The sequence below is a fragment of the Hylobates moloch genome, unplaced genomic scaffold, assembly GCF_009828535.3.
Source record: "Hylobates moloch isolate HMO894 unplaced genomic scaffold, HMol_V3 SCAFFOLD_16, whole genome shotgun sequence".
Taxonomy (NCBI): Eukaryota; Metazoa; Chordata; class Mammalia; order Primates; family Hylobatidae; genus Hylobates; species Hylobates moloch.
In genome coordinates, this window is record NW_026652291.1 from 32587559 (window position 1) to 32604842 (window position 17284).

Consider the following 17284-nt stretch of genomic DNA (forward strand, 5'->3'; position numbering starts at 1 on the left):
TACTCTTTGTTAAAGGAGTTTCTAAGTTGCCTGGTGGATTTCGGTTAGAAAATAAAATCTGGTCAAGACCTGACACTGAGTTGCATTCTGCTCATTGGCAAGGCTCTTGGTGCTCACTGCCTTGGTCTTCATAACTGGGAGGTCTTCAGGCTTTCCAGGGAAGTGTGTTTCCCTCTGGGCGTGTTTCCTTCTGGGTGTGTTTCAGTCTTCCCTGGCCTCACCCCTTCACTCTCTGACTCTGGCAGGCTCGGGGACCAGTTCTACAAGGAAGCCATTGAGCACTGCCGGAGTTACAACTCACGGCTGTGTGCAGAGCGCAGCGTGCGTCTCCCCTTCCTGGACTCACAGACTGGGGTGGCCCAGAACAACTGCTACATCTGGATGGAGAAGAGGCACCGAGGCCCAGGTGAGCCACGCCACTCCTGGGACATGTACATGTGCGGGCTCCCAGTCTGGAGGGAGGAGGACCAGAGCTTGTCTGGGAAACCAGGCAGCCTGGGTAGGATTGGGGTGGGGCAAGCTGCACATGGGCCTCTGAGATACCTTAAAGAAACTCAGCTACTTTTATGGCTCCTGGCAGGGGTTCCGAGGAATGCGACAAGGATGGTGTGGGGCATTGAAGCCATGTGGCAGGGGTGGGGTGGGGTGGGGAGTGAAAGAGCTAAAGGTGTTTATCCCAAAGAAGGCAAGACTGAAGACATGACAGCAATCTTCATCTTTTACCTTTGGGTGTTGGTTACAAGCCGGAAATCTGCCATTAGATCTGGGTGTGAGGCTTACCTTTGTCACCAAACTTCTGTCCCTCAGGTTCCTCATCTGTAAAATGTGAATAATAATAGTACTTACCACATAAGATTTCGTCTGAATTAAATGAGACAATTCATAAAAACTCGTAAATGAGTTTAGCACATAGTGAGTATGTGCTTCCAAAATGCTGGGTATTATTATTATTATTGTTATTTTATTTTATTTTTTTTGAGATGGACTCTTGCCGTGTTGCCCAGGCTGGAGTGCAGTGGTGCGATCTCGGCTCACCGCCTCCCGGGTTCAAGTGATTCTCATGCCTCAGCCTCCTGAGTCGCTGGAATTACAGGTGTGCGCCACCACACCCAGCTAATTTTTGTATTTTTAGTAGAGACGGGGTTTCACCATGTTGGTCAGGCTGGTCTCGAACTCCTGATCTCATGATCTGCCCGCCTGGCCCTCCCAAAGTGCTGGGATTACAGGTGTGAGCCACTGTACCTGGCCTATTATTATTGATATTACTGTTATTAATACAGCTACAGTGACACTAGTCTTCTAGGCTGCAAAGAACAGAATAAAGACCTTTTTATTAGGGAGACAGCTACAGGAATGTGATTTTTCTGGCTCTGTCTGGATATGTTTTTAAAAATGTTTCATTTGGAAAAATTTCACCTTCATATAAAACTGAAGACAATAGTAAAACACATCCCCATGTAGCCCTGCTTCAACAATGTTCAACTCATGGTCAATCGTGTTTCATCTATACACACTCCTTACTTTCCTCCCTGACCTCATTTTATTTTGAAGCAAATCCACGAAAGCACGTGATTTCATCAGTAAATATTTTGTTGTGTATCTCTAAATGGTAAAGAACTTAATCAAACAAACAAACAAACCCACAATCACTATCAGAGCTCAAAGAATTAGCAATAAGACTTTAATATCATCAAATATTTGGCCAACATTCATTTTTCCCCCAGTAGTTTAAATCAGGATCCAAATGGGAGCCCTACGTTGCAATTGGTTAATGTGTCTTTTAACATCTCTGGGTTTCTCTCTGTCTCTGCCTCTCTCTCTTTCCTCCTTGCATGTTACTTGTTGAAGATACTGGGTTGCTTACGCTGTAGGGTTTCCCAGAAGGATTTGGTGGTTGCATTCCCACGGTGTTATTCCTGTGAATTGGTAGTTAGGTCTAGAGATTTATTCAGGTTCCATTTTTTTTTGGTAAGAACAACTCCTAAGTGGTAGTGTGTACTTTCATCAAGAGGCTCATACAGTCTGCTTACCTCTTTTACTGATGTTAGCAACCCTTCATGATAATTGCCTAGATTCTTTATCCCATTAAGGGTTGCAAAAAGTTAATATTCAATCCAGGACTATCATTATATCTTCATTTGTTAGCTCTACAACTCCTATAAAGAAAAACATTCCCTCATTAAAATTTTAGTTATTGTGAGATACAGTTCACATATGAAAGGCAGGATAAATGACTTTTTTCCCCTCTATTTACCAGTTTTCAAAATAATGAGTTGGTTTCCTAGCATTCTCCAAAGACGATCAATATAATAATAATTATTTTTTTGAATACCACCAGGAACTCACAGATTTAAACATATTTGATGCGTTTTAATCCAGTGTAGCTATTATTCTTATGAGGCTCATATTGCCTCATCTTTGGCCATTCAGGATTCTGGCCAGTGCTGGTGTTTTTTTTTTTTTTTTTTTTTTTGAGATGGAATCTCACTAAGCAGTCAAGCTGGAGTGCAATGGCATGATCTCGGCTCACTGCAACCTCTGCCTCCTGGGTTCAAGCGATTCTCCTGCCTCAGCCTCCCGAGTAGCTGGGACTACAGGCACACACCACCACACCCAGCTAATTTTTGTATTTTTAGTAGAGATGGGGTTTCACCATGTGGGCCAGGATGGTCTTGATCTCTTGACCTCATGATCCGCCTGCCTCGGCCTCCCAAAGTGCTGGGATTACAGGCGTGAGCCACCGTGCCCGGCCCAGTGCTGGTGTTTTGAAACAACCCCAGTAGTTTCTGATGGCCTTCTTGCCACCCTAATATTAGGATGAAATATTTCAAGCTCATCCTGTACACTTCCTCCTCTCCAGGCCTGAAATAAGCTATTTCTTGAAGAAATCCTGGCTCCTGTTTGTAGGAAATGTTACTTAAAGACCGCAGTGCTGTTCATTCCTCCTGGCTTGGTCATTGTTTCTAGGCCTTATCAGTGACTAGAACTAAGAAATAGTATTCATTTGTTTTTTTCTTTTTCTTTTTAAGAGAAAATACATTATGAAATTATGTTGATACATCCCATTCAATTCAGTTTTAAACAGTTTTTACTTAAGCATCTTAATTCTGTATCTCCTTTCTCCTACACCAAAAAATCCTAGAAATGATATTGATGTAATTACTTATTTGCTTTATTTTACACACAAACATACACACACACACACACACAGACAGTCACACACAGTATCAGAATAACAAACAATATGACTATTAACAATAAGATTACTGAAAAAGGTTTAAGATATTTTCTTTTTTTTGCAAGTCTTTTTGTCCTTAGGGTATATTCAATTAAACATGTGCAGCCAAATTACTCTCCTTTAAGGTCACTGAAATAGTTCCTCTGTGTGTTTGTGCCACTAACTCAATACACAGTTGGATTTATTTGTTTCATTTTGCTTTCACTTATCAGGGATTGCTTTTTGAGTGGGGAGGGGATTCATATAATTTCTTCTTCATTAAATCAACTTTTCATCTTGAAATAATTAATAATTGCAATTGCGACTATATTTGCAATTTGCAGTTGCAAATATAATAGAGAGAGATCCCCTATCTTCTTCATCCAATTTCCTCCAAGATTAATACATCTTACAGTATCAAAACCAAAAAACTGACATTGGTAAAATGTGTATGTGTAGCTCTATGCCATTTTATCACACGTCTAGATGTGTGTAACCACTTCTACAATCAAGATACAAAACTATTCTATTACCACCCAACACTCTCATTATTTAAATCCTTTTACCCTCTTCCATTTATAATATAGTTGTCTTAAACATTTCCTTTACATACATTGAAAACCGTACCAGTGTTATAATTTTTACTTCAACCATCAAACAATTTAGAAAACATAAGAGAAGTGTTTATTGTATTTACTCATATTTTTACTTCTTCGTTGTTTTTCTTACTTACTGTCATTCCAAGATTCCTTCTTTTAGCATTTACTTTCTGATGTAGTACTTTCTTTAGCCATTCTTTTAGAGTAAATCTGATGGTAACAACTTCTTAGTTTTCCTTCATTGGCGAATGTCTTGATTTCGCCATCATTCCTGGAGGATATTTTTGCTGGGTATAAAATTCTGAGTTGATAGTCCTTTTATTTTATCAGTTGAAAAAGGTTTTGCCACTTCTTTCTGATGGTTAGTGATGAGAAATCTGCTGTCATTCAAATGCTTTTTTCCCTTATAAGTAAGGTGTCATTTCTCTCTCATTGTTTTCAAGTTTTTTCTTTGTTTTTAGTTTCAGAAACGTGATTTTGATGTGTTTTGGCATAGATTTAATTGGGTTTATTCTGTTTGATTTACTCAGCTTCTTCAACCTGTGGGTTTATGGGTTTTTTGTTTTTTTTTTTTGCCAAATTTGGGAATTTTTCAGTCATTATTTCTTTGAATACCTCTTCAGTTCCACACTCTTTCCCCTCTCCTTCTTGGACTTCAACAACACAAATGTTAGCTCTTTTGTTATAGTCCCATAAGTCCCTGAGGCTGTGTTTATTTATTTTTAAAATTCTTCTCTCTGTTGCTCAGCTTGGGTGATTTCTATAGTTTTCTCTTCAAGTTCACTGCTTCTTTATTCTGTTCTCTGCCTTCTGCTGTTAAGCCAATCCATTGAGAGCTTTTTTATTTTTTGTTACAATTTTTTTCAGTTTTCAAATTTCTATTTGGTTCTTCATATTTTCTATTTCTTTGCTGAATGTGTTTTATGTGTTCATAATTGCTTGCTGAAACACTTTTAATGTTTTAAAAGTGCTGCTTTAGATCCTTGTCAGATAATTCTAACATTTTTGTTATTTTCTTTTTGGTATCTGTGTCTTTTCTCATTTGAGATTTTCCTGCTTCTTCATAAGATGAGTGGCTTTGACTGAATCTTGGACATTTTGGCTGTTATGTTATGAGACTCTAGATATTATTTAAATCTTCTATGTTAGCAGGTCTCCTTTCAAGCTATGCTAGTAGGGGAGGTGAGGTTCCCCTTATTACTGTCAGATGGGTGTGGAAATCCAGCTTCTCTACTTGGCTTCTGCTGATATCCTCTTTAACAGGGGAAGAACACCTTGTTGTTGCTGAGTGGAGGTGGGAGTTCAGGCTCCCCACTAGGCCTCCACTGGTATTATCCTACTTGGGAGGAGGAGGGCCTCTACTGATACCACAAGGCACCAGCTCTTCCCTTGGCCTTCTCTGACACCAACCCAGCAAAGCTATTGGGATGCCTGCTTGTCTTGCTAGGCTGGTCCTTTCCTGGTTCTCTGGCTAGAGAGGGCAGGATTTTCTTGAGGTCTTTTTTGGTCTTCATTTGTTGGTGTTTCTGGGTTATCAGCTTTTCTAGAATCCAGTCCAGGATATATGAGGCATAAAGGAGACCCAAGACTGGGCTGGACACAGGCTCATGCCTGTAATCCCAGCACTTTGGGAGGCCAAAGGAGGAGGATTGCTTGAGCCCAACAGTTCGAAACTAGCCTAAGCAACACAGTGAGACCTTGTCTCTATAAAAATTAAAAAAATTATCCAGGTGTGTTGGTGCGTGCCTGTAGTCCCAGCTACTTGGGAGGCTGAGGTGGGAGGATTGCTGGAGCCTAGGAGTTAGCTAGCTAGCTAGATAGTTAGATAGCTAGATAGATAGGGAGATAGATAAAATAATACCCAGGGAGCTCACCACCCACCCTGTTGTTTCTGGGGTCCTAAAGTCCCTAGCTGGCCTGACTGGTTCCCTTCATTTTTCAGTTATTTCTTATGTCTGTTCTACGAATAATGTCCAGGATATTTAGTTGTACTTAGTGAGAGGAATATAAAAAAGTGTATCTATTTCATCTTTCCAGAAGCAGAAGTCCCTGAGATTGCTTGTTATTAAAAAAGTTTAACAGCTTTATTGAAGTATAATTACATACAATAAATTGCACATACTTAATGTGTCCAGCTTGATAAGTTTTGATATATATTCACCTGTGGAACCATTACCACAATCAAGAAAATGAACATATCCACGACTCGCAAAGGTTTCCTGTGTGTTTAGAAATCTATCCTTCCTGTGCTTCTCCGTGCCTCTACCCTTCTTCTTTACTCCCTCCCCAGAGAAGCCATTGATTTGCTTTCTATACTGGAAACACACACTGTGTACTCCTTTTTTTTTTTTTTTTTTGAGATGGAGTCTCGCCTTGTCGCCCAGGCTGGAGTGCAGTGGCGCAATCTCGGCTCACCGCAAGCTCTGCCTCCTGGGTTCACGCCATTCTCCTGCCTCAGCCTCCCCGGCTAATTTTTTTGTATTTTTAGTAGAGATGGGGTTTCACCGTGTTAGCCAGGATGGTCTCGATCTCCTGACCTCGTGATACGCCCACCTCAGCCTCCCAAAGTGCTGGGATTACAGGCGTGAGCCACCATACCCGGCCTGTGTACTCCCTTTTTTAGGGACAAGGGCATGTCTGGCTTTTTTCACTTAGCGTAATTACTAATTAATACTATATCAATAATTCCTTTTTATGCTGAGTAGTAGTCCATTGCATGGCTGTATCACAGTTAATTTATCCATTCACCTGTTGATGGACATTTGGACTTGTTTGCAGTCTTTGACTACTATAAATCAAGCCACTATGAACATTTGTGTACAAGTCTTTGAATGGACATATGCTTTCCTTTCTCCTCAAGAGGTTAACTACCTAGGAGTAGAACAACTAGATCATAAGAGAGATTTATGTTTAACTTTTAAAGAAACTGCCAAGCTGTTTTCCAAAGTGGTTGTACCATTTTACATTCACTCCAGCAATATATGAGAGTTCCACTTCCTTCATATCCTTGCCAACACTTGGTGTGGTCAGTTTGAAAATTTTTTTAGCCATTCTAATAGATATATAGTAGTATTTCATTGCAGTTTTAACTTGCATTCCCCTAGTTAATAATGATTTTGAGCATCTTTACATGTGCTTATTTGCCATCTGTAAGGGAAAATAAACTGTTTTATTCTCTATACTTTTACTCAATATTTCTGTGAGCAGATGTGTGGATGTCTTTTCCCCTACACCAAGCAATTCTCCAATTCCCTGCAGACACCAACTGGGTGTTCCACAATTTAACTCAACTTTGATACTATCTACTGTGAGATATCGTCAGATTCCACAGACTAAGGGCTCAGCCCACAGCACTGCCCCAACTTCATATGCCAATTTCAAGTCCAGGTTGTCAGCTGTGCTTCTGACCTATGGGCTATAAATGGAGGTTTCCATGACTGCCCCTCATGTTTGATCATTTGCTAGAACTCAGGGAAACAGGCCGGGCGTGGTGGCTCATGTAATCCCAGCACTTTGGGAGGCTGAGGCCGGCGGATCATGAGGTCAGAAGATTGAGACCACCCTGGCTAACACGGTGAAACCCCGTCTCTACTAAAAATTACAACAACAAAAATAAGCCCGGCGTGATGGTGGGCGCCTGTAGTCCCAGCTACTCAGGAGGCTGAGGCAGGAGAATGGCGTGAACCCCGGAGGTGGAGCTTGCAGTGAGCCTAGTTCGCACCACTGCACGCCAGCCTGGGCAACAGAGCGAGATTCCGTCTCAAAAAAAAAAAAAGAACTCAGGAAAACAGTTTGCATACTAGACTGCCAGTTTATTATGAAGGACGTGTATCTGAAACAGCCAAATGGAAGAGGTACACAGGGCAATGTAAGGGGAAAAGAGACATGAAACTTCCATGCCTTCTCCAGGTGAGCCACCCTTCCATCACCCCCACATGTTCACCAACCCAAAGATCTCTGAATCTAGTCCATTTGGATTTTCATGGAAGCTTCATTATGTAGGAATGGTTGATTAAATCATTGGCCATTAGTGACTAACTCAACTACTAGTGCCTCTTTTCTTCCTGGAGGTCTAGAGGTGGGAAGTTAGAGTTGGGGCTAAAAGGTACAGCCTGCTAATCTTGTGGTTGGCTCCTCTGTTTATAATCCCCTATCCTGAGGCTATCCAGCAGGTCCCAGCCAGGGTCATCTCATTAGCATATAAAAAGACACATCACTTGGAGATGCCAGGGGTTTTAGAAACTGTATGCCAGGAAGTGGGGATTAAGACCAAAATATACATTTCTCATTATATCACAATATTACACCATCCATATATGTTCTTTGGTAAAGTTCAAATCTTTTGTCAATTTTAAAATTCAACTGTTTGCTTGTTATTGAATTTTGATTGTTCTTTATATATTCTAGATACAATAAGTTTATCAGACCTATGCTTTGCAAATTTTTTTTTACAATCTGTGGTTTGTATTTTCATTAACTTAGCAGTCTCATTCAAACAGCAAAAGTTTTCAATTTTGGTGAAATCCAGTTTATCAATTTATTCTTTCATGAATTGTGCTTTTGATGTTATGTCTAAGAAATTACTACCTAATGCAAGGTCAGGGTTTCTCTTAATTTTTTTCCTAAAATTTTATAATTTTAGGTTTCACATTTAGGACTATGATTCATTTTGAGTTAATTTTGTATATGGTACAAAGTAGGGATTAGTTTATTTTCTTGCAGATGGATATTCAATTGTTTCAACATAGTTTGTTGAAAAGACTAGTCTTTCTCCACTTAATTGCCTTGTCAAAAATTAGATGTCCACATATATGTGTGTCTATTTCTGGACTCTCAGTTCTGTTTTATTGACCTATTTGTCTGTCTTTACACTCTTACCACACTGTCTTGATTATTATAGTTTTATAATGCTTGAAATCAGGTGGTGTTAGCCCTCTAAATTTGTTCTTGTTTTTCTTAGTTATTTTGATTATTCTAGGTCCTTTGCACTTCTATATGGATTTTATAATCAGTCTGTCAATTTCTACAAAAAGCTGGCTAGGAGTTTGGTTGGGATTGTGTTGCATCTATAGATCCATTTGGGGAAAATTGACAATTTTCAGTACTGAGTCTTGCAACCCATGAATATGGCATATCTTTCAATTTATTAATATCTTTTTAAATTTTTCTCATCAATGATTTTTAATTTTTAGTGTGTAGATCTTTCACATTTTTGTCAGATTTATCTCTAAGCACTTAATATTTTTTGATACTATTATAAATAAATTTTTATACATTTTAATTTCTGATGTTTGCTAACATATAGAAAAACAATTAATTTTGTATATTCTTCCTATATCCTGCAACCTTGCTAAACTCATTAGTTCTAATAGCTTTCTATAGATTATGTAGCATTTTCTATATAGTTGATTATGTGTTAGTTCACTAATAGATAACCTGAATAGTAAATAAAGAAAACTTACTTCTTTCTTTTAATATGGATAACTTTTATTTATTTTATTTGTCTCTTGCACTGGCTAGACTCTCCAATATAATATTAGTTAAAAGTGGTGAGATTGGACACCCTTATGTTGTTCCTGATCTTAAAGAGAAAGCATTTATTTATTTTTTTGTTATTAAGTATGACATTAGCTGTAGAATTTTTTGTAGATATTCTTTATCAGATTGAGGATGCTCCCTTCTATTTCTAGTTTGAGAGTTTTTTTTTAATCACAAATGGATATTTGATTTTGTCATCTGATTTTCTGTGTCTACTGAGATGATCATGTGGTTTTTCTTTTGTTCATGGAAGCTTCATTATGTAGGAATGGTTGATTAAATTTAATGTCTTAAATTTACATTTAACATGAATTACATTGATTGATTTCTGAATGTTAAACCAACATTACATTCCTAGGATAAACCCCACTTTGTTATGCTATTTTATCTTTTTAACTTATTGTTAGATTCATGTTGCTCAAGTTTTATTAGAGTTTTTGCATCTATGTTTATGAGAGATATTAGTCTGTAGTTTTCTTGTAATGTCTGTCTGGTTTGGTTGTCAGGGTGGTGCTGGTCTCATATAATGAGTTGGGAAGTATTTCTTCATTTTTAGGTTTCTGAAACTTTATATAGAATTGGTATTATTTCTTCCATAAATATTTTATAACATTTACCAGTGAATCCATTTGGATCTGGCAATTTCCTTGAGGTAATGTTTTTAATTATAAATTTAATTTCTTTTATAGATATAGGGCTATTTAGGTTATCTATTTCATCTTGAGTAAGCTTTGTTAGTATGTGATTTTGTTTCTTTTATCTACATTCTCCTAATTGGTTGCACAAAGTTGTTCATAATATTGCTGCATTACCCTTTTAATATATGTAGAATCTGTAGTGGCATATTATTTTACTCATTATATTGTTAATTTGAATGTTATTTTTTACCTCATCATTCTGACTAGAGGTTTATCAATTTTATTGATCTTTTCAAATAAATAGCTTTTGGTAGAATTGTTTTTTTCTGCTCTGATCTTTATATTTCCTTCTATTTACTTTGGATTTAATTTGTTCCTCCATTTCTTATTTCTTTTAATTTTTTAATTTTTATGGTACATAGTAGGTTTATCTATTTCTTAAGGTGTAAACAGGTCATTGATTTGAGATACTTCTTTTCTACTACATCATTTTCTGATATAATTTCCCCATAAATACTATGTTGGCTTCATTTAAAAAATTTGATATAGGGTTTTTATTTTCATTCAGTTCAGAATATTTTCCTGTTTGATTTCTTCTTTTACTCATGGATTATTTAGAACTGTATTGTTTAGTTTCCAACACTTGGGACATTTCCAAAGATGTGCCCATTATTTATTTCCATGTTAATTCCAAATGGTCAGAGAATGATTTTTATGGTTCAAATTCTTTTCAATTTATTGCAACTTGTTTTATGGCACCAAATGTGGTCTACCTTGGTAAATATCTGTATGCTCAGGAAAAGAATTGTGTTTTGCTGTTCTTGTTTGGAATGTTCTGTAAATATCAATTAGGTCAAATTGGTTGATAATGTTGTTTAAATCTTCTACATCCTTACTTATTTTCTATCTATTCTATGAATTATTGAGAGGTAGGGTATTGAAACTTGTGACTATAATTGTGAGTTTGCTTATTTCTTCTTACAATTCTATTACTTTTTGTTTCATGTATATTGAAGCTTTGTTATTAGGTATATAAACATTTAGTATTGTTATATCCTCAATAAATTGATTCCTTTATCATTATAAAATAATCCTCTTAATCTCTATTAATATTATTTTATCTGAAATCTCCTTTGTCTAATTCTAATATAGCCACTCCAGCTCTCTTTTGATTAATATTAACATGAAATACCTTTTTCCATTCTTTTACTTCTTGCCTATTTGCATTTTTATATTAAAAGTAGTTTTTTAATAGACAGCATATAGTTGTGCTATGCTTTTTACATGTAATCTGACAATCTTTTTTAATTAGGGGTATTTAGACAATTTACACTTAATGTGATTATGTTTTCTCTCTTTTTTGTTGGTTTATTAACTATAACTCTTGTTATTTTAGTGATTGCTTAGTGTTTATAGTGTACATCTTTAATTATAGTTAACCTTCAAATTATATTATTCTACTTCATAAATAGTATAAGGAGTCTACAATAGTACTGTGATTAATAGAATAAGGCCCCACCCCCACCTCAGACATCCACATTTTAATTACTGAAATCTGCGTATGTTACCTTACATGGCAAAAGGGACTTCAAAGACGGGATTAAGGATTTTGAGATGGTGCGATAATCTTGAATTATCCAGGTGGGCCTAATGTAATCACAAGGGTTCTTATAAAAGGAAGGCAGGAGGAGTTCAGAGTCAGAGTAGATGTGATGATGGATTACAGGCACGTGCCACCATGCCCAGCTAATTTTTGTATTTTTAGTAGAGACGGGGTTTCTCCATGTTGGTCAGGCTGTTCTCGAACTCCCGACCTCAGGTGATCTGCCTGCCTTGGCCTCCCAAAGTGTTGGGATTACAGGTGTGAGCCACCACGCCTGGCTATCATTGTATTTTTAAAAATAGTCGATCATCTTTTAATGAGTTTAAAATAATAAGAAAAACAACTCGTATAATTATTCATGTACTAGACCATTTCTGATGCTGTTCATTCCTTTGTGTAGATCCAAATTTAGATCTGGTATTACTTTCCTTCTGCCTAAAGGACTTCTTTTTAACATTTCTTAGAGTATGGGTTTGTTGATGATGAATTATTTCAGCTTTTGTATATCTGAAACTATCTTTAGTTTGCCTTAGTTCTTGAAAGATATTTTAGCTGGGTATAGAATTCTAGTTTGACAAGTTTTTTTTTCCCTTTCAGTATTGTAGGGATGTTGAACCACTCTTTTCTTGCTTGCATTGCAAAGATAAGAATGTTCCTGTATATGTTAACATGTTTCCTTTCTCTGGTTGCTTTTAATATTTTCTCTTTATCACCATTTTTGAGCAGTTTTGATTATGATATACTTTGCTATAGTTTTCTTAATGTTTCTTGTACCTAGCTTTATTGAGCTTCTTAGACCTATGGGTTTGTAGTTTTCATCAAACTTCAGAAATTTCCAGCCCTTATTTCTTTTTAAATTCTTCCTTCCTTCCTTCCTTCCTTCCTTCCTTCCTTCCTTCCTTCCTTCCTTCCTTCCTTCCCTCCCTCCCTCCCTTCCTCCCTTTCTCTCTCTCTCCCTCTCTCTTTCATCTCTCTCTCTCTTTCATCTCTCTCTCTCTCTCTCTCTTTCATGGAGACAGGATCTTACTATGTTGCCCAGGCTGCTCTGAAACTCCCAGGCTTATGCCATCCTCCCACCTTGGCTTCCCAAAGTGTTGGGATTAAAGGCATGAGCCACTGCACCCAGCCTCCAGCCATTATTTCTACAAATATTTTTTCTTCCCTTTCTTCAATTACATATATATTAGGCTGTTTGAAGTTGCCACACAGCTCATTTATGCCATTATTTTTTTTTTTCTCTTTTTTCCTGTGGGTTTCATTTTGGAATAGTTTCTATTGCTGTGTTTTCAAGTTTATCAGTCTTTTCTTCTGCAATGTCTAATCTGACATTAACTCCATCTGATATGTTTTTCATCTTGAACATTATAGTTTTCATTTCTAGAAGTTAAATTTGAGTCTTAAATATATATATATATATATCTCCCAAATTTTTACTAAACTTGAACACATAGCATACAAATAATGTTTTAATGTTCTTGCTACTAATTCTAATATCAGTTTCAGCTCTGGGTTGGTTTCAATTGATTGATTTTTCTCCTTATTATAAGTCATATTTTCCAGCTTCTTTACATGCCTTGTAATTTTGGGTTGGGTGCCTCACATTGTGAATTTTACCTTGCTGAATGCTGTGGATATATTTTATTCCTATAAATGTTCTTGAACATTGTTTTGGGACGTATTTAAGTTATTTGAAAACAGTTTGATGTTTTCTTGTCTTGCTTTTAAGATTTGTTGGGTGGAACCAGAGCAGTACTTAGTCTAGGGCTAAGTATTCCCGATTAGTGAGGCAAGATCTTTCTACTGTACTCTACGCAGTACCCCATGAATCATACAGTTTTCCATATTGGCTGGTGGAAACAGACTATTTCCGCCCCCTTGTGCACACCGAGCGCTGTTACCTCTAATCTTTTTGGGTAGTTCTTTTCCCAGTCCTACCTAGTTTCCTCACAAGCATACACGGATCAATGCTAAGCTGAATACTTGAAGGGGACCCTCTGTGGATCTCCACATTCTCCGTGCAGCTGTCTTTTGTTTACTCTTCTGTTCCTTGAGTTCCAGTCACTGTGGTCTCCTCAGACTCTTGGCATTTTCTCTTCAACTCAAACGTGGGCAATCTGCAGGGCTCCAGCTGTATTCCTCCTCCTTGTGTTCCAATCTGGAGGCTCTCTTAAGGCTGTAAGCTGGGGCAATCACAGGGCTTATCTCGCTTGTTTTCAGTGTCTCAGGGATCACTGTCCTTCAATGCCTGATGTTCATTGTCTTCAAAACTGTAGTTGATTTTTTTCTTCCTCTCCTTTGGTTTTAGGTGGGAGCTAAATCTGGTCTTTATACTCCATTATAGTCAGAAACAGATGTATGGTTTTTATTTTAATTTAATTTTACTTTATAATTGTGTAAAATATTTGCATTGTTCCAATGGTATATTATGAGAAAGTCTAGCTGCATCTTCACTTTTACCCTGTTTCTTCTTCCTATAGGCAATTTCCTCTTCGTCCTTCTCTTTTTCTTCTTGCTACTATTATTTTATTTTTGCTCTCTCTCTAGGAATTTTTTTTTAGCTTTTGGCTTATACCCCCATAAAAAAACATATGCAAACACGCCACACATATATATTTGTCTGAATATGTGTGTATCCCCATTTGTTAAATAAATGATAGTATGTTATATACATAATAGCCATCCTTTAGTATCCACTGGGAATTGGTTCTAGGACCCCAGAAGATACCAAAATCTGTGGATGCTCAAGTCCCTTGTATAAAATGGCATAGTATTTGCATATAACCTGCACACATTCTCCCATATTCCTTAAATCATTTCTAGATTACTTGTAATACCTAATACAATGTAAATGCTGTGTAAATAGGTGTTATATTGTATTTTTTAAAAATTGTATTTTAAATTGTTGTATTGTCATTTTCTATTTGGAAACTTTGATCCTGTTACCCGGTTCTGAGCAGGGGTAGTCACTAACTCTTTCCTACAACTCTTGTTCCTCTTTAGTTCCTCGGCTTCTTGGTTAGCTCCCCTTCAAACCCAAGCAGATATATGGGATGCAGGATTGGGATGTAGCTGTTTGCTGTTGGAACAGAGGGTGGACAAATTGGTATAACTTATAGGAAGATAGATTTTGATTCAAAATGAGGTCATGGTGAATCTCTTTATCACAGTAAGAGTTGTCCGACAGTGGGGCACTCTGTCCTGTGACATAATAAATTCTCCATTGAAAGGAAGTTTCAGGGGCAGCTGTGGGTCCACCTCTCTGAGATCCTGTAGAGAGAGAGCCTTTCCCTGGGGGGCTTGAACTGCCACAGTTCAGCTCTGGGTGGGGAAAGATGAAACTACTTCAGTTTTTTTCTTCCCCATTTCAATTGCTGTTCCTATCCCATATCACTCTTCTCCCCTCCCTCCCTCCCTTTCTGCCTCCCTTCCTCCCTCCCTCCCTTCCTTCCTCCCTTCCTTCCTCTCCCCCTCTCTCCCACTCTGTCCCTGTCTCCCTCTCTCCCCCTCTTCTCTCCTCCTCTCCCCCTCTCTCCCCCTCTCCCCCTCTTTCCCTCTCCCTCTCTTTCTTTTCTTTTCTTTTTTCTTCTCTTTTCTTTCGTTTTCTTTCTTTCTTTCTTTCTTTTCTTTCTTTCTTCTTTTTTTGACAGAATCTTGCTCTGTCATATAGGCTGGAGTGCAGTGGCGTGACCTCGGCTCCTATAACCTCCACCTCCTGGGTTCAAGCAATTCTCCTGCCTCAGCCTCCCAAGTAGCTGAGATTACAGGCATGCACCACCATACCGGATAATTTTTGTATTTTTGGTAGAGATGAAGTTTCACCATGGTGGCCAGGCTGGTCATGAACTCCTGGGCTTAAGTGATCTGCCAGCCTTGGCTTCCCAAAGTGCTGGGATTACAGATGTCAGCCACTGTACCCGGCCACTCTTCCCTCTCTTTTCTCTCCCATTTCATCTTCTAAATTCTGAATAGCTCATGCTTTGTCTGAGAGATGCCCAGAACCCTCAGGATCCACCTGCTGAACTTTGTGCAATGTGCATAACCAGCTATATTCGTCTGGAGTCTGCTGACCATAAAGGCATCAAGCCTTTCAATGCCAGATGTTTTTATGGAGCCAGTTCTCCCAGCAAGTGTTTGAGTTTCTGATTGTGTGTGTGTGTCTGTGTGCATCACATTTGTGCTTACACATGGGCAGGAGCGTTGTAGCTGGAGTTGCAGCTCAAAGTAACAGAAAAGTAGTTTGCTCAGTGGGGTATGTGAAGTGAGGGGTAGCAGTGGCCTTGGTTACCAGGGAGGACTGGTTTCCCCTCTTGTCTTCGGCCACTTGTTTCACCTCCTTCATATCCCCTCCCCAGCCCTGGGCTCACTCCCCAAGGTTAATTTCCCTGACAGCAGCTGTGACTCCATCCTCCTTCCCCACCTCCATCTACCACACATGCACACACACGCACACATATGCACACACACATGCTTTGAGTTATGTGCCTCCTGTTCTAATGAGATAAACAACAATAAGTCTCATGGGGCCCTGCTCTTCCCTCTGTAAGTGGAGCTCCAGGGCTGAACGTGTTGTTCCTATAAAGGAACCCTGGTGCCTGTCAGCCTGTTGAGGAGGGCAAGGAAGGGGCCAAGGAGCCCCAAGAGAGCTCTTGGGACCATTTGCTTGTTGTGATGAGGTGGATTCAAAGCAGACATGAAAAAGAAGCCTGTTTCCACCCTCATGGCTAAAGAACCAAGCAGCAGCATGGCGGATGGGGCAGGGGGTCCGTCATGTTGCATGAGTGTGGAGTCCAAGACTAGGTCAGCTTACTCATGACAATTAACAAGTGACATTTGTCATCTTCGTGGATATAGAGAGCTTTCTCTTGAATATAAGCAAATCCCCATGACAGCCCCTAGGAGGTAGGTATTAATATTATTAATGCCCTTATCTTACAGGTGAGGCAATAGGCTCAGAAAGGTGTTAGGATGCTTCCCAGGACTCACGTGCTCTTCCTTTGCACTGCAGAGCATCTCCAATCCAGCAGAGAAAGAATGAAATGAAAACAGGCCCTTCTTCTGGAGATTCAAACTAGTTGCTAAAATGAATTCTCCCAGAAGAATGGGCCTAAACCTCCAAGCAGAGTGGCCTGGGGCTTCCCTGGTACTGCTGACCACCAAGCACAGTGACTGCTGTCTCAGGGAGGGTGTAGGACCTGGACAAGTGTGGACACTTTTGCACTCTTGCTATGTAGACCTTTGCAGGGTGCTGGTGGGGCCAGCTCGCTCCTACTTACCTATGTTTGATTAGGTTGGAAGCACTATGAAGCAGCCTCTGGGGCATGAAGGAAACCTAAGGCCCAGAGACGGCCATGGTGGGAGAGGGGGTGCAGGGAGCTCTGGCCTCAGGCCTGAGTCTCCACTTCTGGAGTCCCTCTTGGATGGTTTGGATCTGGGTGGATGAGTCCCCTGGAGCCAGGAACAGCAGGGCCAATGGTCATTCGATTCTGACATTTCTGAGTCCAGGTCAATTCTGGTTTCTAAGAACCAAAGGGGCGGGGTGGTCAGAACCTCCAACTTGCTCACAATCTTGCAACCTGTGGAGCAGCTGTGCGATTAAACATAAAGAGACCTGGATATTGTTGTTCCTTTAATGCTTGGATAATTGACTCCATTTTAGACCCATCCCGATAAATGAGTAGAGTTGACTGGT

The 17284-nt window shown here is 38.9% G+C and overlaps 1 protein-coding gene across 3 annotated transcripts in view; it reads left to right on the forward strand.

Annotated features, from left to right (window-relative positions):
• Positions 1-17284, forward strand: part of DPF3 (double PHD fingers 3) — a 281914-nt gene that overhangs the window by 125734 nt on the left and 138896 nt on the right. For all 3 annotated transcript variants that reach the window (XR_009210195.1, XM_032179261.2, XM_032179258.2), the window contains exon 2: positions 246-406. Coding sequence is in view for 2 of the 3 variants with exons in the window: in XM_032179258.2 (XP_032035149.1) it covers positions 246-406 (161 nt within the window). In the remaining variant the exon portion in view is untranslated. The remainder of the gene's footprint in view (positions 1-245; positions 407-17284) is intronic.